Source organism: Canis lupus, chromosome 23 (genome assembly GCF_011100685.1).
Source record: "Canis lupus familiaris isolate Mischka breed German Shepherd chromosome 23, alternate assembly UU_Cfam_GSD_1.0, whole genome shotgun sequence".
In the NCBI taxonomy this organism is placed as follows: Eukaryota; Metazoa; Chordata; class Mammalia; order Carnivora; family Canidae; genus Canis; species Canis lupus.
In genome coordinates, this window is record NC_049244.1 from 52,417,749 (window position 1) to 52,443,269 (window position 25,521).

General features: G+C 40.3%; 1 protein-coding gene across 1 annotated transcript in view; it reads left to right on the plus strand.

The window, feature by feature from the left end:
• LOC119865448 (arginine and serine rich coiled-coil 1) overlaps window positions 1–25,521 on the plus strand; it is a 396,620-nt gene that overhangs the window by 364,351 nt on the left and 6,748 nt on the right. Inside the window, exon 9 of the mRNA XM_038571315.1 lies at window positions 25,327–25,433. Coding sequence (XP_038427243.1) covers window positions 25,327–25,433 — 107 coding nt within the window. The remainder of the gene's footprint in view (window positions 1–25,326; window positions 25,434–25,521) is intronic.

Consider the following 25,521-nt stretch of genomic DNA (forward strand, 5'->3'; position numbering starts at 1 on the left):
TCCCTCGGCCCCTCTTCCCTTCATGCACCCACGCTCTCTCTCTCTCTCTCTCTCATAAATAAATAAAATCTTAAAAAAAAAAAAAAAACCTTCCTTAACAAACAAAAACCTTCCAGAAGTTTCATAGGGCTAAGACATTTACCCTCAGGACAGATTTTTACAGGTGATTCTAAGAATGTCTGTCCTAGAAGCAGCACCTTGAAAGTCCATAAAACAGTAATGTTGCTTGGTGAAAGTAAAAGGCCTTTTTGCACATGAAATAAAATGTGACCGTTCTTGCTTTGTGGGGGTGGGGATTAGGATTGTCCTCTATTCAGAGAGAAGATTGGGGGCTGGGGGGAGGTTTTAAACAAAACCTTTAATAAGGTTTTATAAGAATTCTTTTATTCAGTTTTTAATCTGGGTCTTTAGGATTTTGTATTGGTTTCTTTCTTGTTTTTTTTTTTTTTTTTAATATACTTTGCTTCAAATAATATGTGTTGTTTGTTTTTGAGAGCTTTAGCCAACCTCAAAGCTTTGATAACCAGGCCGACCCCACCTTCAACAAAGGAGAATGTGGAAACAGGTGTGAGAGGAGAAGCAGCAGCTGAGGCTGGCAGGGAGGGCCTTCCCTGGGACACCCCTCTCCCCCCCATCCTCTCTGTTTTCCTTCTCTTTCTCATCTTTTTCTTTTCCTTTCTCCTTCCTGTTTTTTCATGCCTTTGTGTGAGTCTCTCTCTGTCACATAGGCCTCCCCACTCTCCCTGTCTCCTCTGCTAACTCCCATTTTCTTTCCTCAGTTGGCCACGATGTAAAATTGAAGTTTGTGTTATGTTTGTTACACTTAATACCATTTTGTTTCCTTCTTATAAAATCACATATGTGGAATATTCTATGTTCCTCTCCAGATATGTTCACTTCTCCGTATACGCAAGCATATATGGTTGGCTCACTTACATGTGCTATCTTGTTCCCCACGAGGGGTCAGTGACATGTACCTGGAAAAAGATTCGTCTTTCCCCACTGAGTGTACACCATAGGCCAAGAGGAAGCTGGCCGGGGTCATCCTCGGTTGCTGTCAGTGCCCGCAGATGCCGTGAACAGGGGTTGGGCCGGACTGTTCTCCTAGAGTCCTTGTGGCAAAGAAGGCACCATTACCATTACTCAAACCATCTGGGAAGGCTTCTTGGAGGAGTAACTCTGGGGACAACATTTCTCCCTGATTTTTAACTCTAACGTTCTCTAGGCACAGGCATCATGTGTGAGTTAGCACCCACCTCAGTTCATCTTGGCCACCCCATTCTCACCACAGGCATCACTGCTTCACTGCTGCGCACCACACTCACTAATCCTCATAATACGTTAAGACTATATTTTTGCAAATTTAAAGTCGGAAAATGACAATCTGGAACCAACGCACTATACTAAAAACAGAAGAACTGTCTGTATTAAATGTTCACTTTGGATAATCTCTTTGATTCTGCCAAACAATTTTCAGATTTTTTAATAAGTACTCATGTAAAAATGATTCTGATTATTCCTTGATATAAGATCCAGAATCGATTCTTTAGTGGAGCGCTGACACTCTGCCTCAGGGTGTGTTACAGGAGATAAAACACGGTGTACAGGTCAGACAGGTGTGACTTCAGATTCTAGCTATGTCGTTTACTAGCCATTTAGCATCATCACAGACCTCAGCTAGACCTGTCAGACTTCACATCCGTCCCCGTGTTTCTCCAGTCATCCCACTGCCCTGAGTCAAATCTGGCACATCTTTCCTTCCAAACCTACCACACCCTCTTCTGTCTGCACACGCTCAGCTGACAACCTACCTCATACTTCCTACAAAACAGGATCCGTTAGACAGGAACTTCCTCATCTTGCCACCTGCACATCTCTAAGCCAACCGGAACTTGCTCTGACCCTTTTCTTCCTCTAATATGAAGGGTATTATCATGTCCTCGGACGCTGTTCTGAGGCCTCTCTATCAGCAGGAAACAAGCAAACTCTAAGATCCCCCATCTGGAGTAACCTCCCTTAAACCTATTTCTCGGTTTCCCTTCATAACCAGATTCCTTCTGTACTCATGGTTTCCACTACTTGACCTCTCATTCACTTTTTAGAAGATATACCAGCTTTACTGAAATCTAATTCAGATACCATGCAATTAATTTATTGAAAGGATACAATCCAACAGCCATATTATGTTGAAAGGGTTGTGCAACCATTATGCAGTCAATATAAAACTATATTCAGCACCTCAGAAGGAAACCCCATACCCATTTGCGGTCACTACTCATCCTGTTCCCATCCCCGAGTCAAAGGCTTATCTACCCTCTGCCTGTGTAATTTGCTTTTTCAGGACATTTCATATAAATGAAGTCCATATATGCTGTTTTGTGACTGGCTTCCTTCACTTAGCGTGACATTGTCAGGGTTCATCCATGTTGTAGCACCTGTCAGTCCTCTGTCCCTCTTCTGGCTGAATGATACTCCAGTGAATGCATCTGTTACATTGCATTTATCATTCGATAGGCATTTGACCTGTGTCTCTTTGCTTATTATTATGCATAAGGCTGCTGTGCACATGTACCTCTAAGTTTATGTGCGGATGGGTGTATTTTCATTTTTCCTGGGTATATACTTAGAGTAGAATTGCTGGGTTATGTGCTAAGTCTGTGTTTACCCCAATATGAACTGCCACACTCTTCCAAAGGGGCTGCCTTGTTTTAGATGGATCCAGAGTATGATGCTAAAGCAAATAAGCCAGTCAGAGAAAGACAAATACCATGTGATTTCACTCCTATGTGGAATTTAAGAAACAAAACAAACAAAGGGGGGATAAAAAGAGAGGAAACAACAACAAAAATCCCTTGTAATTGTGGAGCACAAACAGATGGTTACCAGAGGCGAGGCGAGGGCAGGATGGGTGACAGAGGTAAAGGGAAGTAAAGTACACTTACCTCGATGAGCGCTCAGTGAGAAGACACGGGACTGTTGAATCACTGTACTGTATGCCTGAAACTAATATAAATCTTTGTTAACTGCACTGGAATTTTTTTTTAATTTTTTTTAAGTGGCCACACCGTTTTATACTCCCACCAGCCGTGTACAAGGGTTCCAGTTTCTCCACATCCTCACCAGTATGTGTTACTGTCTCTTTTATTACAGCAGCCCTAGAGGGTATGAAGCACTGTTGCAGATTTTCATTTTCATTTCCATGTTGGCTAATGATAGTGAACATCTTTTTTATGGACTTATGAGCATTTTTATATCTTCTTTGAAAACAGTATCTATTCAGATCCTTTGCCTACTTTTTAATTGTGTTGTCTTATTTAGTGTAAGAGTTCTTTTTTTGTATTTTCTGGATGTTCAGCCCTTAACAGGCATATGATTTGCACATATTTTCTCCTAATGTTAATTGTCTTTTCACTTTCTTGACAACATTCTTGGAAGTACAGAAGTTTTTCATTTTGATGAAGCACAGTTTGTCTGCTTTATCTCATGTCACTTGTGCTTTTGGTGTCACACCTAAGAAGACTTGGCCTACCCCAAGGTCTCAAAGGCTTACTATATTTTCTTCCAAGACTTTTACAATTTTAGTTCTTACATATAGCTCTGGAATCCATATTGAGTTCATTTTTGTGCATGGTATGAGGAAAGAGTTCAAATTCATTCTCTTGTCCCAGCACCATTTGTTGATCTCATTCACTTTTAAACTATTTTTATTAAGTATGAAATACATTCAAAAGCCTATTTATAGTATAGATGAAAGGTATGAAAATAGCAGTAATTCAGACCTGCACACGTCTCCCAGGTTGAGATACGGAACAGTGAATCCCCTTGCGATTCTCCAGTCTTATCTATCCTGAATTTCGTGCCTGTTACTGTGTTTCACTACATTTGTGTGTATTCCCAATAATATTTAATTTTAGGTGCTTTTTAACTTTTTATAAATAAAAAAAATAGCGTGTGATTTTTTTATGACTTTCTTTTTCTGTTCACATTCTCATATGCATCCATAGTAATGCTTGTAGTTTATTCATTTTAACTGTCGGAAACTATTCTGTTTTCCGAAGATACCTATATTTATTCATTCTCCTGTTGATAGACATATGGATTGTTTCTGATTTTTTGCAATCACAAACATTGCTCATATAAGCATTCTGGTTCCTCTCTCCTGTTACACCTGTGCAAGAGCTTTTCTAGGGCATGTGTGTCTAGGAGCAGAACTGCTGGGATACGAGACAGACACGACTATCGAGTTCTACTAGATAGTGCCCAGCTGGTAGCAGAGCGGTTGGTGCCAGTCTTTACTTGCAAAGTATTGGGTGGCATTTCCAGTTGCTTTACATCCTTGTTATGATGCTATTTACAGACTTCTTTATTTTTGCCAACATGTGGTCTTCTTGCCACAGTGTGGCAGTAATGGTAAAATGGTATCTGATCTCAGTCTGAATGAGCATTTCCAAGATTACTGAAGGAGCAGAGTTTCTTCTAAAGTACGTGTTGGTCATTGGCGTTTCTTCATCTGTGGCATGCCTATTCAGATTCTTAATACATTTTTCTATTAGTTTCAGCATTTTCAGTTTTTTTGTCAACTATTAGTTACAGATATCTTCCCTCATCAGGTCCTATTTTCTATATATTTAAATTTATCAGTCCTCTTATGTTTTGTGCTTTGTTATGTCCAATTCTAGAAACTCTTCCCTAATTCAGGGTCATAAGCATATTCTCCTACACTGTCTTCTAAAAATTTTGTTTTTCACAGTTAAATCTTTAGTCCACCAGGAATTGATTTTTGCATACGGTACACTATCGGCAGTCCCAATTTTTTTTCATATGGATGACTGTTTATTCCAACACTATTTATTGAATACTCTGTTTCCCCACCGAACTGCAATACTGGCTCCTTCATCAACCAAGCTTCTCAGTATGTGTAGGATATTTCTGGCCTCTCTGTCCTGCTGAATGTCCTGCTTGGCCAACTTAATTATCCCTATACTAATAGTGTATGTGTTAATTACTAGCCTTGTAATAAGTCATGATACCGGGTAAGACAAGTCACCCAGCTCATTTTTCTCTATGAATATTTTGCTTATTTTTAATCTTTGCTTTTCCATATATGTTTGAGAATGAATTTTTTGAGACTCACTAAGTTGATAAATGAATAGACTGAACAATTGATATGCTGAGATTTTTATTGAAATTATGTTGAATCCAGAGATTTGGTAAGAAATTATATCTTTATGATATTATGACTTATCTTTGAATATGGTATAGCTCGGCATGCTTACTCAGGACTTCTTTAGTGTCTGTTAGTAAACTTTCACAATTTTCTCCCTAATGGGCTAGCATATCGCTTGTTGGATTTATTCTTAGGTACTTTATATTTTTATGCTATTAAAATGGTATCTTTCTTAAAATTATATTTTCTGTTTGTGGCTGATGTACACAAGTGCAGTCAACTCTTAAATATTATACTTAACTAATAAATTACCTGTAGATACTTCTGGGCTTTCTCTATAGTCATTTTATTTATTAATAGTCACCTTTGGGATCCCTAGGTGGCATAGCGGTTTGGCGCCTGCCTTTGGCCCAGGGCGCGATCCTGGAGACCCGGGATCGAATCCCACATCGGGCTCCCAGTGTATGGAGCCTGCTTCTCCCTCTGCCTATGTCTCTGCCTCTCTCTCTCTCTCTCTGTGACTATCATAAATAAATAAAAATTAAAAAAAATAGTCACCTTTGTATTTCTTCCTTTCTAATTGTTATATCATTCATTTCCTTTTTTTTTTTTTTTTTATCTTATTGCACTGACTAGGACCACCAGTACCTAATAGAAATGATGATAGCTAGCGTGATTATCCTGTTTGTGGACTTGAGGAAACTGGTTTTTTAACGTTGTACCATTAAGGATATTAATCTTACCTTTTTTCAGTTTGGAGAGGAGAAGGAAATACATTCGCTTTTCAAGTTGGACGTTTCCTTTCTTCCCATGTTTGTTTCTTATATCAAATAAATGTCGAATTTTGTTGAAGACTTTAGTTTTTTAGTGTAGTTTTTCTCCTTTAATCAGACAATTTTAAATCTTTTTTTTTTTTTAATTTTTATTTATTTATGATAGTCACAGAGAGAGAGAGAGGCAGAGACACAGGCAGAGGGAGAAGCAGGCTCCATGCACCGGGAGCCTGATGTGGGATTCGATCCCGGGTCTCCAGGATCGCGCCCTGGGCCAAAGGCAGGCGCCAAACCGCTGCGCCACCCAGGGATCCCCTAATCAGACAATTTTATGAATTACACTAACATATCTTCTAATGCTGAACCACATCTGCGGTCCTAGAATTAATTCAACAATTATTATATATTATCTTTTTTTACGCTCCTGGATTTCATTTGTTTATATATGAATTAAGCATACATATGTATGTTTGTGTACAATATATGTGTGTAAATATATATAGTTTTCACTATTTTACCCTTTTTGCATCTGCATTCATGATTTCTATAATTTTCCTTTTTGTACTGTACTTGACTAGTTTTGAAAGCAAATTTGTGCTAGCCTAAGAAAATAAGTTAGGAAGTTAATTTGGGTGACATCAAATTATCTTGTCCTTGAGGGTTTGGTAGAATTTTGCTGTAAACCTTTTTGAACCTAGTATTTATTAAAAAAATTTTTTTGCAGATGATTCCAATTCCTCATGAGTTAGAGGACTACTAGGATTGTTGACTTCATTTTTGGTCTTCGTGGATTCCTTACCTCGTGTGATCTCAACAATACATTTAATCTGATTTTTTAAAATATCTGTCCAGTATTATTTATTGTTGTGTATCATAAGTATCATTTAGAGAACCTTATCCTCCATTATCTATGAAATAGTTTTTATTTAAAATTCCTCTTTCTCCAGTGTGACTTACCACATCACTGCATTAAGACTCCTTTTTTCAAAATACCAATACTCTCTAATTTGCCAAATCTAGTGGAATTTTTCTCAGTCGTACTCAGCCTTGCAGCAGCGTTCACGGCTCACCGTACTAGTCTTCTTGAAATATGTCCTTTTCACTTTATATGGCATAATATTTACTTGATTTTCCTGCCAGTCCTGGCTAGCCCTATCTCTTCTTTCCACCCAATCTGCAAGTATTGGCATTCACTAGAATTCTTTTCTTTTCTCTATATAACTTTTGTCCTTAGGTGAATTTGTCATTTTCCATTGGAGTAAATGCTTGTATATGCTTGTTAATTCCAAATGTGTGTCTTCAGCCCAGACTTCCTCCTCTGAAGTCCAGACTTGGAGACTTAAAAAAAAAAAAAAAAAATACAAGCATGTCAAAGTTCATTACATTTAAAACAACTCTCAGTTCCCACCTGATTGGGATAGTCATCAGCTTTTACCTAAATTCCCGTAATAGCCTCGCAATTAACTCATTACTCTCTCTTGATTTGCTAGAGAATGACTAGCGACTGAGTGCTCTGGAAAGGCCTCCCTCAAGAGCTGGCATTTAAATTAAATCTGAACAAGAAGGGACTTGCTATGTAAAAAGCATTCTAGGTGGAGGGAACAGCTTCTGTAAATATCCTAAGACTGAAACAAGTTTAGAATGCTAGGAAGGAAGGCCAGTGTGGCTCAGGCAAGGGTTAGAAATTAGGTAGAAGAATTTAATAGCCAGATTATATAGGATTTTATAGGATTTTGTTACGGAGTTTGAAACTTATTCTAAATGTGATAGGAAGCCAATAAAAAGTGATAGTCTAAATTTAGGGGGTAAAAGAGAAAAATCAAGGTCTGGAATTTGGTAAAGATGTCAAGACTAGACCTAAAGATTTGAGAGCCATTAGCATATAAATGATATTTATAGCTATGATCACCTAGAGAGAAAATAAAGACAGAAAAGAGGAAGGGGTCCAATCTAAATGGGGGGGGGGGATCCTAACATTTAAAGGAGCCAGTATAGGGGGTCCCTAGTAGCTCAGCGGTTTAGTGCCTGCCTTTGGCCCAGGGCATGGTCCTGGAGTCCTGGGATCGAGTCCCACATCAGGCTCCCTGCATGGAGCCTGCTCCTCCCTCTGCCTGTGTCTCTGCCTCTCTCTCTCTCTCTCTCTCTCTCTCATGAATAAATAAATAAAATATTAAAAAAATAAAGGAGCCAATATAGGAAAATGAATTGTGCCCAATGAGGAGAAAGAAAATGAGGATCCTATGGTGTCATGGAAGCCAAATGAAAAATGTATCAAGACTGAAGAAGTGGTTACTTGTATTGAATGATAGGTAGGAGTAGCAATGCAAATATAATCCTTCTCCTATAAAGGTCATCATTAGTAGTTTCAAGGCCAATAAAAAAGTAGCTTTTAAGGGCTATCTAGAATTTCTTGAGAGCAATAAATAAGTATCTGCCATTTCCCAGCATTAAAAAAAAAAAGAGAGAGAGAGAATCTTTAAAAATTCTTTAAAGGATATAGGAAAACCACATTCTTTAGCAACAGTAGCCTGTCTATGTTCAGCCTGACCATTCAGCAAAGACCTGCTAGATTCCTTATAAATGCTTGGTGTGATCCAAACACTATTCATGTTAGACTTTCAAACATAGTATTTGATTGCTTAATTCATGCAGATTTGGCCCATTGCTGTTTTGTAGCAAAATTTTAAGTATGATTGATAACCTTTTGGACTAGATGAGATTTTCTTAGAGTTTACAGCTTTGCAGTATGTCTGACTGGATAGACCTAAAGAATGTAGGAATGAGTACAAATAAGTAAACGTGGCTTCTTTAGAGACACCTTTCTTCAGTCATCACTTTTGAACAAAGACTTTTAGCAGTTTGAGTAATTATAACTGGCTTTTATAATGTGTTTACTAAAAGAGACTTTTAGAAAGGGGTTAGCAGGGAGATACTGAAACTTTTAAGTCCATTTTCTGACTATTTTGGTCAATTGGCTTTCTGACGTGTGGGACAGTAATTGCTTCCAGGGACTTGTTTTACTGTCTGACTAATCACTGTCTCATTGCTTCTGGATTATTGACCTTCTATGTCCATCTGGCTGCCAGGATCAAGCCCTGAGTCAGCCTGTAAAAACTCTCCTTGAAATGTTTTAAATTAATTGTGAATTTGTAGTGGTTTCATTTTCAAAGGTTTATTTTCAGTATTAATATTGTTATAGAATATCAGTTTTGTGATTATTAAATGAGTTTAAGTAGGCCTGGAAGTGTTTATGCATGTATCTGTATGTGTAGATATGTGAAGTTTATTTTTCACCCAATCTTAATGTTTCGTAAGTTCAAATTTTAATCTTAAATTTCTAACTTAAGGTTTACTTATATCCAACATAAGTTATATGCCCTGGTTATTCCAGTTACAGAGGCTACAGACTAGCAAATATACCGTCTTAAGGTTATAAACCTCTTAGGTTCATAAATTTTTCTACTTCTGTGGACCCATTATAGATTTTTCTGCTCTGATTTTGAGATACTATGGAATGATTGCCACTACAGCTGCATCTCCCCTTTCCCAAAGATCAGAGAACTTTAGAACACTCCTCATGTATTGGTAGTTGATGTGGATCCATGTGAATTAAAATGTATAAAGAACAGATTGTCTTCCTATAGTTAGAAATTTGTCAAGAGCTACTGTCCTCCCATAGTAGGCAGTAATTGGAAGCTCTGCATGTAAAGCTCAGAACTGTTGTAAATGTTCTATCACACTCTCCCTTTCCTTTCTTGACCTGCCCCCTTTGCACGCATCTTCAGAACCCCTTGCCTTGCCTTATTCTCAAGGTTTAGCTCCCAAGCCATCCTGATCTTCCCATCAGTTCATCTCCTGGATTTTTCCCTTCTCTGAATGTATCAATCCTGCAGGGCACTATTCTCTTCTGTGGAACAATAAACTCATCTCTTCTAAAGTGTTTGTTCCATCCAGAGATCATGTTTGATCTACTAAAGTAGATAGATCTTTATTTGGAAGAGAAGATAGAAATTTAATGGGAATACTTTCCAAGATAATATAGTTAGTGTGAAGCTAGAACTTGTGCTAATTTTCACAGTCACTAACTTCACCCATAAACAGAGCTGGACTTGCCTATTATTTTGTAACTTTATAACCTAAAACATTGCATCTGTCATGAAAAAATACTGTTACAAGCAAATGAATGGTTAGTACTAATATTGCCTTGTTCCTAAAGCTGATATCTGTCACAGTCATGGCGGAATGAGCTAAAATACATATCTCATTTACCATTTGTTAATTATTTCATTTATACTCTGCTCCTCATCGATCTGAATGGCTCTATATAGGTCTCAATTTAATGTGGCAAATGTGGGAATTATGGTATGGTTTGCTTTATTAAAATCATTATGTATTTGAAACAGGTTAGAATATAGAAACTTTTCTCCATTTTTATAAAGGTTATGATCATTATTGATGTGAGATTTTCAATTTAAATGTTTGCTACCCCCTTTTTCTTAAAATACAGTTTAAAAAATCAAATCAGGGGATCCCTGGGTGGCTCAGCAGTTTGGCGCCAGGCTTCAGCCCAGGGCCTGATCCTGGGGACCCGGGATCGAGTCCCACGTCGGGCTCCCTGCATGGAGCCTGCTTCTCCCTCTGCCTGTGTCTCTGCCTCTTTCTCTCTCTGTGTCTCTCATGAACAAATAAATAAAATCTTTTTTAAAAAATCAAATCATTAGGCTATCTCACCAGAATATTTTAACAAAAAAATATACAGCTATGCATATAATTCATAATTCTATCATATAATTATCATAACATTTTCAAGGAGATCTTAAAGCCTACCAGAAGTTAACAGCAGTAAATTAAACCAAATAAGAATAATATATATATATATCTTTGTATGCAGCTTGATCAAATGCATTGGAACATACAGAAACATATAGAGTTTACTTTAGTAATATAGATTTATTATTACCTATACTTAATGAATATAGATAATGCGGCATTTAAGGGGTTTTCTTACTTAAAAGCCAGGAATCTTATTTGCATGTATTTGAAAGGAAAGACTGTAATGAGGATAAAGTATTGGCACAATGATGGAACAAACAGAAAATTATAATTACAGACATCAGAATTCAGTTTAGGATGTGTAGGCATGTTGCTTCCTAAATGACAGTTTGCAAACTAGAGATAATTCATCCACTCGATTTGGGTCTATGTGCCCCAGTTCTTTTCCCTGACTCTTAAACATACACACTCATCCTTGGTTCCTTACAAGTCCCAGAAAAATTTGCCTCTTCTATTACCCTGCCATCCTTTATTCTTCCTTCTGATTTTTCTTTCATCTGTTCCACCTGAATACATTTTCCAGGCTACATTCTTTAACTAAAAAACAAAACAAAAAACTTGCCATCAACATTTAGTCATTTAAATCATTTAAATAATTTAAGTCATTATCTTCTTATGTGGCAACTCTTTTATAAAGTAATAAAGAGGCTCCATTTTTTACTTTACTCTAAAATCAGAAGAAATAAAAAGTTAACATGGCAGTTTCTCTTGATGATAACATTTTTATAAGTTGATTCCAAAATCTTTTTTTTTTTTTTTGAAGATTTTATTTATTCATGAGACACAGAGAGAGGCAGAGACACAGGCAGAGGGAGAAGCAGGCTCCCTGCTGGGGACTCGATCCCAGGACAGTAGGGTCATGCCCTGAGCCACAGGCAGACACTCAACCATGGAGCCACCAAGGCGTCCCAACCAAAATCCGTTTTTAGAGTTGATTTAAGTAATTGGCAGTTGTTTTCTTTTTTTTTTTAAGATTATTTATTTATTAGAGAGACAGACAGACAGACAGACAGAGGGAGAAGCAGGCTCCATGCAGGGAGCCTGATGCGGGACTCGATCCCGGGTCTCCAGGATCCCACCCTGGGCTGAAGGAGGTGCTAAACCGCTAAGCCACTGGGGCTGCCCTGTTTTGTTTTTTTATTTTAGGTTTTGTACCTAACAAATTAGTATTTGGGGAATGTCTAATTTTATTAATCATTTGTATTTCAACTTATTCCTGAAACTGAATTTCATTATATATAACATTTTGCATCCTGATGCTAAAATTCAACTTCAAGGGTTAGGAGCAAAGTTTCTACTAAGAATCAATTTTATATAAAATGCAAATAACATGGAATAATTAAAGCAGGTTTTTTATTTAAAAAAAAAAAAAAAAGAACGAAGTCCTATGATTTACACTCCTTAATTTCAGGATTTACTATAAAATTACAGTAATTAAGACTGTGGATTACTATAAAGATAGACATATAGATAAATGGAACAGACTAGAGAGACCGGAAATTAACTTTCACATATATGGCCAATTAATTTTCAACAGAACTACCAAGGCAATTTGGTGGAGAAAGGAAAGTCTTTTTAATAAATGGTGCTGAAAAACTGGATAGCCTTATGGGGAAAAAAACAATGACACTTATCTCACACCATACATAAGAATTAGCTTGAAATGTGTTATAGATCTAGAAGAAAATATAGGAGAAAATCTTTGCAGCCTTGAGGTAGGCAAATACTTTTTTGGTAGGCACAAAAAGCACAAAATTTTTAAAATAATAAATTGGACTTTTTTTTATTAAAACGTTTAGCTCTTTGGGGCACCTGGGTAACTCAGATGGTTCAGTGCCCAGCTCTCGATGTCAGCTCAGGTCATGACCTCGGGGTCCTGGGATTGAGCCCCAGGTTGGGCCCTGTGCTCAGCATGAGGTCTGCTTGGGATTCTCTCTCCCGTTCTCCCTCTGACCCTCCCCCTGCTTGTTCTCTCTCTCTAAAGTAAATAAAATCTTTAAAAATATATAAAACATAAAAAGTTTGCTCTTTGATAGATACCATAAAGAACAAAAAGGCAAGTCACAGAACTGAAGAAAATACTGACAATGTATGTTGACAAAGAATGTATATTCAGTATAGATAATGAATTCTTATAACTCAATAATAAGAAGATAGACAACCTAATTAAATAATGAACAAAAGATTTGAAACACAATTTTAAAAAGAAGTGACTGGTCAGTAGTGCATTACAAAATGCTCAATATCATTAGTCATCAGAGAAATACAAACTTAACCATATAATCCAGCCATTCCAATATGTATTTACCTAAAAGAAGTGAAAGTACACAAAGAAAAGACTTTACATAAATGTAGAGTAGTACTTTATTCTCAAAAGCCAGAGACTGGAAACAACCCAAATGTCTATCAACAGGTGGTAGGTAAACAAATTGAGATTTTTCATGTACCAGAATTCTGCAGGTAATAAAGGAACAAACAACAGATGTACCCAACGACACGGAGCTACAACACGCCGAGTGGAAGACATCGGGCACGAGAGAGTGTGACATTTGTATGAGATTCTAGAGAATGCAGACTAACCCACACTGGGTTTCTTTAAAGGCAATGATTTTAAATGCTGCAGTTCATTAATATAGCGGAATACTCTGCTTTTAAGGAAAAGAAATTATTATCTCCTACCGCCCACTACCATCCTCCCTACCGCATCTCTGTTTAAAAGATCAAAATTGAGGGGCGCCCCAGGTGGCTCAGTTGGTTAAACTCCTGACTCTTCACTTCAGCTCAGGTCATGATCTCGGGTCATGGGATGGAGCCCCGTGCCCGGGCTCTGCGATCAGGGCAGAGTCCGCTTGTCCCTCTCCCTCTGTTCCCCCCACATATTTTGTCTCTAAAATAAGTAAATCAAATCTTTTTTAAAAGACCAAAATTCAAAATAAGTAAATAAATAAATAAAAGACCGAAATTGGGGCAGCCCAGGTGGCTCAGCAGTTTAGCGCCGCCTTCAGCCCAGGGCCTGATCCTGGAGACCTGGGATCGAGTCCCACGTCAGGCTCCCTGCATGGAGCCTGCTTCTGTCTCTGCATCTCTCACTCTCCCTCTCACTCTGTGTGTGTGTGTGTGTGTGTGTGTGTGTGTGTGTCTAATAAATAAATAAAATTAAAAAAATAAAAGACCAAAATTGTATGTAAATCTAATAAGCATTTAAAACAAGCATAAAAATCATAACTCTTCATCATTGTAAGCTTATCAGATTCAAAAGCTAAGGAGGCACCTGGTTCAACAAGAACCAGATAGAATATGAAGTACAAAGACTTGGTTTCATATTCCAGCTCTGTCTTTTGGTATCTCTTTAAGAGTATCAAATGCTGTATTTGAGAAATGGGGGTATTATTTATTACCAAAAATTTTATCTGTCTCAGAATCAAATGAAGTAACAGATGCAAAGGCACTTTGTAAACAAAACAAATCCCTATACCCACCCATAGTCAGCTCATAATTATTTGCAAGTAAAAATTCTAAATAAAAGTTAGTTCCATTTTGCTCATAGACTCTGAGAGGGCAAAAAGTATGTCATTTCAACCAGCACCTCCAGCACCTGGCAGGTGTAGGCACTAAATGCATGCTGGCTGAATTCATTCCAATTCGTTTCTGAACCCCAGCATTTTTTTCTTAGTATGTTAAGGAAATTAAGGCATGTGGAGCCATAGACTATTTTCCATAAGCTTATGAAACCTGACACAAAATGCTTATAAGAAAAGGTCTTAGAACTCACAACCTTGTGCTGACAACTTGAACGTCCAAATACAAACGTGTTAGTTCCCTGTTTGCCTCCGACAGCAAAAAGGAACAGATCACAAAAGACTTGAGTCTAGGCTGTCTGCTTATCCTGGCACAACAGGTCCCTTGGTGGAAAGAATCCAGGTCCTTGCAGAATGAAGCCCCACTGCTGCTACTCCGTGTAGAACTTTCTATTAAAGGTGAAATCTAATAAAGAACTGGCCATGAGAGGAGACAGACGGTATTTTATGTTAATGACTCAAACCTACCCCCCCGCTTTTGGTAGAAGCTTCCTGAGTATACTTTCTACTCCCAAAACCCCTGGTTTTAGGGGTAGGCAGCAGCTGTCCACCTCCGAAAGGTAACCGGGCTGCCACCAACACAGGCACTTCTGATATTTTCCCATTAAGTTTTTTTTCTCCCGGGAAGTTTTATTTTGGCCACTAGTGGGTGGCCAAAATATAACAACTTGCAAACAAAGGCAAAAAGCCATGACTGGATTGTTATAAGAAGAGAATTGCAAGGTTTGGGGGAGTTTTTTGGGTTTTGTTTTTTTTTAATCTCCTCTGCACCTAGGAGTGAGCAGAACTAGTGCTTTGGGGAACTTTACGGAGAGTACATCTTTAGACTTTCTCTGGGTTGGAGGAAGGAGTAGATTGCTGCCTTTGGGTTTAGTATTTGTTTCTGGAAAATCTGTCTTTTTACTAGAATCTTCATATAAACTGATCTGCCTTGCAAAATATGACAGTTCTTATGTGCACTTAGTAAACACACTTTTGGATAAATGGTTCTTTTGAGCTTCCCTTTCTCTTTATTGTCATCTCATTCATGTTCAGGTTTCAACGCAATTCCTTGAAATAAGGATTTAAACGTAAAGCATTAATCCTAGGTAAAGAACCAAGGGATTTTGGTATCCCATAGTTATTCTTTCTTGTTTTGGTAGTTGTTTGACCCTTACATATGCGTATAATAGTCAGCTGCTATTAATATTCCTATTTCCTTTCTCTAATTTGTTATGAAATTATAACTTTAATATAACAATGCATTACATTTTAATCATGTATTATTATATTTGACCCTGAACTACCGTATGAATTTGTGAGATCTTGTTTTTATATTAACATCTATATTTTATAAGTGGGTGTATACATATATATGTTTATTGTAGATACATTTGACTACATTTATATGTTCACAAAGATTTATATAGAAGCATTAAAGAAACAAACAGGCATAGTCAGTCATGGGTGTTCGTTATATATAAAGGTTATTGGGGATGCAAAGATATAAAGATAGAAGAACCTAGTAATTGCCTTTAAGATCAGAGCACAAAGCATTAGTTTGGATTTTACAAGGCCAGCCAGCAACAAAAGAGCAGTAATTTATGAGCTCAGCGTAAAAGAATAGCATAATTGCATTAAAAATTAATGCTAATGAACACTAAAATGGGGAAGGTGGTTATGATGAAAGTTTGTATTCATCTTCTCTGGTTTGAATGATGGCTAGTGGCTTGATTAATGGCTTAATTTCTATCAATTAGCGGGGAAAAATCTCCTGCGAGACAAGGGTAAATTGAGCATTGAATTACATATCTTGCTTTTGTGTGCTAAGAAAAAAGAGCTGCGTATCTCTGATATTAGCCACAGTGACAAATGTGGTGTGCCCTGCGATGTCTGCATTAGCTCTCCTGACAGGCAAGTTGTGTGTGGTTATGGGGTGTGTGGAGATGGCTGGCAGACAGCGCCCGCTGCAAGTTCCTTAGAAACCTACAACTCTTCATCTGCAGAATTTTAATTAGAGTCAATGAGAATTCTAGAATTAAAATGGACAGCAAACAGCAACTTCACATTCTGTGTTCTACGCTGTTAATCTGATGTACCTTGAATTATGTTCCTTCCTTCAGTCCCGTTAAAATAACGCTTCCGCGGCCTTAGCTTCGTGGCAGTCATTATTTCTTACCGCCCTGTCCAAGCAGATCCGACTGCCCGTGTTTGTCACGCGTGAGACCAGCCTAGGGCAATAGCCTGTGTAGTGAGTTACATGGCGGTTATCGGTTTGGCCAAATTTCTAGAAACCCTTCTAGTTTTTTGCAACAATTGCTGCGTAGCAAAGAGCAGCTCTAAAGCGGCGATTTCCTACTCAGGTTGTTTTCAGGCTTGGAAAAGAAGGCAGGGTTCCTAAAAACTGCGTGTTTTTTAATACGTGAATAGACGTCTTGTGATGTGACGTGGATGATGGTTTCAGAACTTTTTCAAACGTGTAAAAGCATCTAGAAGTGTCCTCCGTAGCGGGGAGAGCGGAGCGCCCGGGGACCGAGATGGTGCGGACGCAGCGTCTCTGCGAACAGAATCCCGTTGTATTGAACGAGTGAACATACCAAGGGCGTGGATTATTTCTAGGAAATGGATGGAAAGGAGGGAAAAAGGCGTTTGGCACGTGTGGTTAAGGAGCGGCTTGAGGAGGAGGTCACGACCGGGCCGCGGCGCAGGGACTGGATCCCCGCGTCTGTGGCCAGGGCTTGCGAGCCGCTCACCGGCTGCTTGGCCTCAGTTTCTCGGCTGTGCCGTGGGGGTGGGGGTGGGGGTGGGGGTGGGGGTGGGGGTGGCGGCGGCTCCCGCTGCGGCTGCGGCCCCGGTGCTGAGGGGCCGGGGCGGGGGGGGGGGTCAGGCGGGGGCCCGGGGAGGCCCGCGGGGACCCGCCGCCGCAGCTCCGGCCCTGCGGCCTCTCCGACCACCTCCAATGGAGCCTTAGCGTGTGCGAGCTGCGTGGCCGCGAGAGACGCGGTACGGCGGGCGGGACAGTCGCCGGCGTGGACGGGCGCTGCTGTCGGGCCGTCGGGGGCGCGTCCCGGGGCCGCAGCCAGGTCGGCCCCAGCGCCCCGGCCGGGAAGCCCCGCAGAGCTCGGCGGGCCCCTGCCCTCCGCGACGTCGCGCGACGCCCTCTGCCTGCGCCCCCCATCCCCCCACACCCGCGCCCGGGCCACGCCAGGGTCACGCCAGGTCACAGGGTCCGCGGCCTGGACCTGGCCGCGCCCGCGCGAGCCCCGACGGCAGCAGGCCCCACCCCACGTCCCTCCGTGGCAAAGGCTTCGTGCACGTGGACGCCCCCCGCTCCGCCGCCCGCCAAGGAGTTTTGCTCTTTTAATGGTTACTTCAGTGCTTTTAGGGCTTAGATTGTGCGCACGGGTCTGTGCGGCGCTTCCCGGCCCCGGGCCCTGGGAGTGAGGCCTCCCTGAGGCGCACCTGAGGGCCGGGAGCGAGGCCTCCCTGAGGCGCACCTGAGGGCCGGGAGCGAGGCCTCCCTGAGGCGGACCTGAGGGCCGGGAGCGAGGCCTCCCTGAGGCGGACCTGAGGGCCGGGAGCGAGGCCTCCCTGAGGCGGACCTGAGGGCCGGGAGCGAGGCCTCCCTGAGGCGGACGAGGCCCGGCGCCAGGCAGCGCCCGCGCACAGCCACGTGGGTCAGCGGCAGCGCCTTCCCCGGTGGCAGGTCGGGGACAGGGAAGCCGCAGAGCGGGGCGACAGCCTCGTACGTCGCGCACTCGCGGCCCTTACAAATGTTCATCGGAGACGCCGCCCGCGCAGTGACGGTGAAGCTGCTCCTGCGGCCCGATTGGCTGCGGACAGCCGCTGACTGGGAGACGGGGCGGCCTGGGCCCTGCCCGAGGACGAGGAGGACGAGGAGGACGAGGGGGACGAGGGGGACGAGGGGGACGAGGGGGACGAGGACGCCTCCGGGGCCGCCCACAGCCTGGGCCTGCGCTCCCGCCGCCGCCGCGGCCCGCCACGCTGTCCTGCAGCGTCCTCGCCCCCGATGCCTCGCGGCTGCCTGGCGCTGTCGGCCGCGGCACCTGGGTCTCGCCCGAACTTGTGTGCGCTCCGCGGGCCTCGGGAGCCCAGACGTCCTGTTGGAGGGGCCAGCGGGCTGCGCCCCGGCCGTCCGCGTTCACGACAAGTTGTTGACGGTGACCAGGATTGGGAGGGACCCCGTGGCTCCTCCACGCAGGCTGTATTGTTCAGAGTTTCCTGAAGAAGCAGCGTCGTCTGTGCTGCTCTTCTCAGTCCGCGGTAGCCCTTGGGAACGCTCTACACTTCGAAGACTGTTTTGCCTTCAGTATCGATATTTCGCCATAAAGAGGAAGGTCCTGGGTGTTCCCATTCTTGACTAAAATTTGAGTCGAAAATAAAATATTCTCTTGCATTATTCATGTGGTTATAAAACACTATTGGTATATAATTTTTTTTTTTTTTTTACGGGAAGAGTAGCTTGGGCACCTCAATAACTCTGAGGCCAACTGACCCAAACTCTTTGTAACATAAAACGCATTTTAACTTTGGGGAAATTCATAAAATATTAACATTCAAAAGGAGTCCGTTGAAGAGATTTTCCCGAGCAAGAGGCCTTTCCCGAGGCTCCCGCGCCGGCAGCCGTGGTCACATCGTGGGCGAGAGCGCCACCTGCTGTCCCCTGCCCAGCACCGCCGCCACCTCAGAGCTTGGTCTGTGTGATCCACAAACGGTAGATTAAAATGTTGTCTTTTCAAATAAAAGGTTTGTATCGGACCTTATCATCTTACCTACTTATATTAAATGTGTGCACAACTTGGAATTTTTTTAGAATTCTGTAAAAGTTGTGTCGTGTAAAACTGTCCAATAGAACTTGAAGTGCTTGGTGAGCCTAATTTGTATTCTACAACAGCAGCAGCAACTAATAAAATGTTTGATTTTAATTTTTTATCACAAAAAGAACAAAATGATTTTCCATACGGTTAGCATTGATTTTTTTTTTCAGTCTGTAGTGACTTTGCTTTCTGACTCCAGTACTTTTCATTTTACTATGAAATATGTACCCCTTCTGCTAACATTTTACAAACTACCTATGAAAGTCATTTTATTTACCAACACTGTGTTCATCAGACAGGATGGAGTGCTAATAGATCTTTCCTCCGCGTTTGCCACGTTAATGCTTAAAAACATCCTGTAATTTTGGTTCTCCCAGTAACGCTGTCCCTTGTCTTTATGTTTACCTCCTGGCTGGTAAACACAAGATACTTCGTATGCTAGGCATTCATGCCAAGCACATAAATATGTAGTTTTCATTCACATTTTTCCTGTTCTTAAAATTGATAAAGAATATTTCAATGATAAATTGGCATGTAAAACTTAGAAATCTAAATTTAAAACAATTTACTGGACTTTATTGATCTGTGTTACTCTGCTTCCCAGAGTGACAGGACTATATTCGAGACCTATATTTATGGACATTGATATCGGAGTTTTGAGTAGGAAGCCGTTTAAAACATGTTTTATGCCTGTTTTCAAACAGCATGCAGCTGAGCTATTTATAAAGCTAAAAATGTAAATCTCCCATGAATTTTTCAAATTTTAATTTCAGTACCTCTCTCTCTCTTACTCTTTAAATATCACACTGTAAATATCAGGGTAAAATGGTTCCCACATTGAAAGGTAAAAGCTCTGTTGGTTTATTTTCATATTGTAAGTCAGGCAAACTGGCTCGCTCTTATCTACGCTGTCACTTTGTTCGTCCTGAAGTGATCTTTAAAGAAACACAAAGATAATGTTCTGGTCTTCTCTAATCTTTTTCCTTCCTTCCTTTATAATTTCTCCAGTGCTGTTTTGTTGAACATACTGGCCCTAGGGCCAGCTTCTGTGATAACACTTTTATTTGTGTTTGGAGCCGTTGGTTGTAGGTCCATATTGGAAGCTGCAAACACTATGGGCTGTAGACATCGAGTACCATTTGTGAGCTCACCTCTGATGTTTAATACCAGTGATGTGCTTTGTAAATCCAAATGAGAGAATGTGTTAGAGAAGAAAACCCAAGGCTTCAAATAGTTGATACATACGAGAACATCCTCCTGAAGTCACAAATACTATCTTTTGTTTGGAAATTAATGATGGTGAAATAATAGTGAGACTAATTAACACCTATACAAACAGATGGATTTTCACACTGACAAATTAAAGTTGGGTCTCATGGAATGGTATCCATTATGACTTTTCTCTGCCATCTTCCCACTATTATGCAGGCCTAATAAAAATACCATCCACTGGTATAAATATGTTCATGTTAATAAATTAGCTAGGTAAAGGATATTCTCATTTTATATGTTCATTTAGTACATTGCATAATTAAAATACACAGGAGCTTTTATTTTAAAGCATGTGGAACTATTTGCTCGTCCAGGACACTCTGACAGTACTTGCTTTTATGTTGTAAAATATATTCTTCCCAAGATGAGAGTGTTGGCTCTGGCAGCTATTACTTCCAAACATTCCACACATTATTTTTCACACAAGAAAGGACTGGTTACAGCTGTCTGGGACACACCTCCAGAAGCACTATCTTTCCCTTAAGTAAACTGGAGCTTGCATCAAACTGTATCATTACCGATTGGCCAAAAGATTTTTTATAAATTGCGAATTTTTACTGAAATGTTTAAACCAAATTCCTTCTCCATACTCTTTATTATAACACTTAGTCTTTTAAGCTTAGATCTGCTGGGCTGTCAAAATTACTTTGATGCAAACAACTACCTTAGTCTCAAGCCTCTTTTTTATGTTTGTTTCTTAGAATGCAAATCTAGTTTTTATTCATGAAGTCTAAAATCCATAAAAATTGTAGAGCCCTTGTTGAACATACAGTAGCTCCTAATTCACCTATGTATCAGCTTAGAGCAAAAGTTTAAACAGTGAGTGTGTGAACCATAATGTTGCACTTTTCCTGCCTAGCATGTGGAAAAAAAACAAAAAACAAAAATATGAAACAACACATTTTTTAAAGCACTAATTATAAAAGTGAAAGACTGGAAACAGCTCAAATGACTACCAATAGAGCAGTGGTGGGAGGAAAAAAAAAAAAAAAAAAAAACCTATCATAGGACAGCCCGGGTGGCTCAGCGGTCTAGCACCCGCCTTCGGCCCAGGGCATGATCCTGGAGACCCGGATCGAGTCCCGTGTCAGGCTCCCTGTGTGGAGCCTGCTCCTCCCTCGGCCTCTCTCTCTCATATGAATAAATAAAATCTTCAAAAAAACCCTATCATAAAACCATAAAATAGATAACTATACAACTGTAAAGTAGAATAGGGAAGTCTCTATGCTGGGGTGGAGTGATATTGAAGACATAATGTGTAGGATGTTGATTTTGTGTAAGAAAGAAGAGACTATGTATACTTATATTTTCAGAAAGAAACGAAAGATTTTTTTTTTTTTTTTTTTTTTATGATACTCACACAGGGAGAGAGAGAGAGAGAGGCAGAGACACAGGCAGAGGGAGAAGCAGGCTCCATGCACCGGGAGCCCGACGTGGGATTTGATCCCAGGTCTCCAGGATCGCGCCCTGGGCCAAAGGCAGGCGCCAAACCACTGCGCCACCCAGGGATCCCGAAACGAAAGGTTAAAACCAAAACCTAATAAAAAGTTACCTATGTGCTGGGGGAAGAACTGAGAGAATGGGATAGGGAAGGAAACCTAGACTTCTCTGAATGATGTTTTACCTTTTGACTTTAGAATCAAGTGTTTTATGCAACTAAAAAACAAATATTAAAGACAAATAACAAGTGTTGTCAAGGACATGGAGAAAAAGGAACCCTCGTGCACTGTTGGTGGGAATGTAAGTTAGTGCAGCCACTGTGAAAACACAGTATGGAGGTTCCTTAAAAAATTGAAAAATTGAAATACCACATGATCCAGTAATTCTGTTTACCCAAAGAAAACAAAAATACAAATTCAAAAAGATATATGCACCCCTGGGTCTATTGCAGCATTATTTACAACAGCCAAGATACGGAAGCAACCCAAGTGTCCGTTGATAGGTGAATGGGTAAAGATTTGGTGTGTACGTGCGCGCGCACACACAGGAAACTACGCAGCTACAGAAAACATTTGCAACAACATGGATGGACCTAGTGACTATTATGCTAAATGAAATAAGTCTGACAGAAAAAGGAAAATGCCATATGATTTCACTTATATGTAGAATCTAAAAAAACAAAGCAAGTGAATAACAAAAAAGCAGAATCAGATCTACTAATATGGAGAATAAACTGACAGTTGCCAGAGGGAAAAAGGCGTGGGAGACAAGTGAAGGGGAGTAAGAGGTAGCGGCTTCCAGTACCGGAATGATAAGTCATGGGAACAGAAGGTACAGTGTTGGGCATACACTCCGTGCTATCGTCATAGCGTTTTATGGTGATGACAGTAACTGCACCTGTGGTGAGCGTAGCAAAACATTGCAGTTGTTAAGTCACTGTGTTGTATACCAAAAAGTATTCATATTAATCACAAGGACAATAAAACAAAAAGCAAGACCTAAATCAAAAATGAACTGAAGCAGGGATCCCTGGGTGGCGCAGCGGTTTGGCGCCTGCCTTTGGCCCAGGGCGCGATCCTGGAGACCCGGGATCGAATCCCACATCAGGCTCCCGGTGCATGGAGCCTGCTTCTCCCTCTGCCTGTGTCTCTGCCTCTCTCTCTCTCTCTCTCTGTGACTATCATAAAAAAAAAAAAAAAAATTTAAAAAACAAAAATGAACTGAAGCAAATTGACCCTAGCTGTATGTCAAGTTGGTAGCACAGTCACACGGAGAATGGTCTCGGGTGACTTTAGAGTATAGTGTTTTGGCAGTTCGTCAGTGGAATAATTCCTGAGATCAACAAGATCATAAAGAAATTTTAAACTATATTGATTCATCTTGTTAATAGTGATGTTTTTCTTATGATTTTGAAACTAATATATATTCAACTCTCATATTAAGAGAAACAACTGAGTACTTTTGATCGTATCATTAAGACTTAAGTTTTTTTTAAGATTTTATTTATTCACAAGAGACAGAGAGAGAGAGAGGCAGAGACGCAGGCAAAGAGAGAAGCAGGCTCCCTGTGGGGACCCCGATGCGGGACTCGATCCCGGGACCCCGGGGTCACGCCCTGGGCCGAAGGCAGATGCTCAACCCCTGAGCCAACCAGGGGTCCCAAGACTTAAGATTTTAAAGTGAGAAAAAAGATATACAAATATAAAACCAAAGACTTTAAAAGCCCTCTAGTCCTTCATTTGGTAATATCAGCATGAATTCATATTAATGTTTTTCTTCTTAAAATGTGCATTACCTACCCCATCCATTGAGAAGGCAGAGAAACAGTGACAATCCAGGAGCAGTGAGCACCCCTGGTGCCCAAGTTACTGTCTTTAAATATCATTCCTACTAAAAGGAATCCACGCCCTTTGAAGAAATGGCTAATTTCAGGTCTCGGGCAGGAACTGTACAAGACGAGCCTGGACCATCCTGTCACCCCTTAACTATAAGGGACCATATCAAAAGGATGTAAGACCATCTTCAGGAGGTCCCCACTACCCAAAGGTAGAATAATAAGGGTACTCATTACATGGAGTAAAATATATTAAGTATATAAATATTCAGGAACTGATAATGCTCTCTTTGGGTCAAAATTGACAAGTAAAGGGAAAAATTAAACATTTATTCTGCTTTCCCTGTACAGACCATACTTCACAGTCAGTAAGGGAAGTTCTTCATTACGGAGAAATCAGAGCTAACAAAAGCAGTAAGAATAATAGAATTAGAAAAATCCTCATTTTGCAACATCTCATGAAATAATGGATCTAATCAACAAACATTAACGTCTGCTAAAAATATTAAGTGGAAGGTTGATGAGGATCTTCATAATGGGGTCAGGCTGACGTCACCTTGGACCCACTGATTAGTCTTAACATCTTTAAAATTGGGAGAAACACATCCCAATACAGTATAATAGGAATTACACAGCATCACCTGTGATGCATCCTTGACCCAAAGGAATTGAACCTGAATCTTAGCCAGCCTCTAGATCTAACTACTGGTTTATACAAAATATGAGGAATACAGTAACATGTTGAATGATGTCATGAGAATAAAATCAGCCAGATCTAGAATGTAGAAAGTTTTCAAGTATAAACAATCTGTTCTCTTCAGTAAATAAATAGTAACAAAAGGGAAGGACTGAAGACTGACAGTGATGAAAAGGGATTCAAGACACTTATCAACCAAGTCTAATGTGCGCACCTTATTTGGATCCTGTTTCAAAGAAATTACTGTAAAAAGACATTTTTTTAACAATCAGTGAAAATTAAAATGGACTGTATAAAATGATATTACAGTATTATTGATAATATTTTTGGATGTGAAAATGTAGTTTTTACTGTTTGGTGTTTTTAAGCCCTTATCTGAAATGCCTACTAAATATTCAGGGGTAAAAACAAATAAATAAATGAATATTTAGGGGTAACACGGCACGACATGTGGGAGTTACTTTTGAGTACTCCAGTTCTACCCTGAAAATGAAGTGAAGATCAACAAATTAAGTAAGAAGTAACAGCGTTCTTCTCCAGAAGCTGGGTGACGGGTGCCGATGGATCCGTTGTGCTGTTACTCCTTTGTATATGTTATTTCCATAATAACTTTTGTTTAATTTTTAAAGCCCTCCCACAAGATTAGCCCAGATTAGCTGGGATCATTATAGTGGTGCCTTCTCAGCAATGTTTTATTAGGTTTTAGGTGAGAGCCTTAGTGTGTAAGAATGTCGTATTTGTGGATCTCAGGGGGGAAATAGTGTTCTGTTATAGCCTCACTATACCATCTTTTCATCCAGTTAGATTCCAGAAGTCATAAAATTACTTCACAGAAAGAAAGAACCTCGCTTAGAGGAGTGTTGTTAACAAGCTTACGCACCAAAATACACTGACATTATACCCTTTTTTTTTTAGACCAAGCCACCCTGGTAGAACAAGTAAAAAGAGTAAAAGAAATTGAAGCCATTGAAAGTGATTCTTTTGTTCAGCAGACATTCAGATCAAGTAAAGAAGTCAAAAAGGTAAGTTTTCACCCAGACATTATGAATAAGCCTCCAGATTCCCACTGAGGAGATGCTTTATTAATGGATTTTACTTAAATGTAAGTGC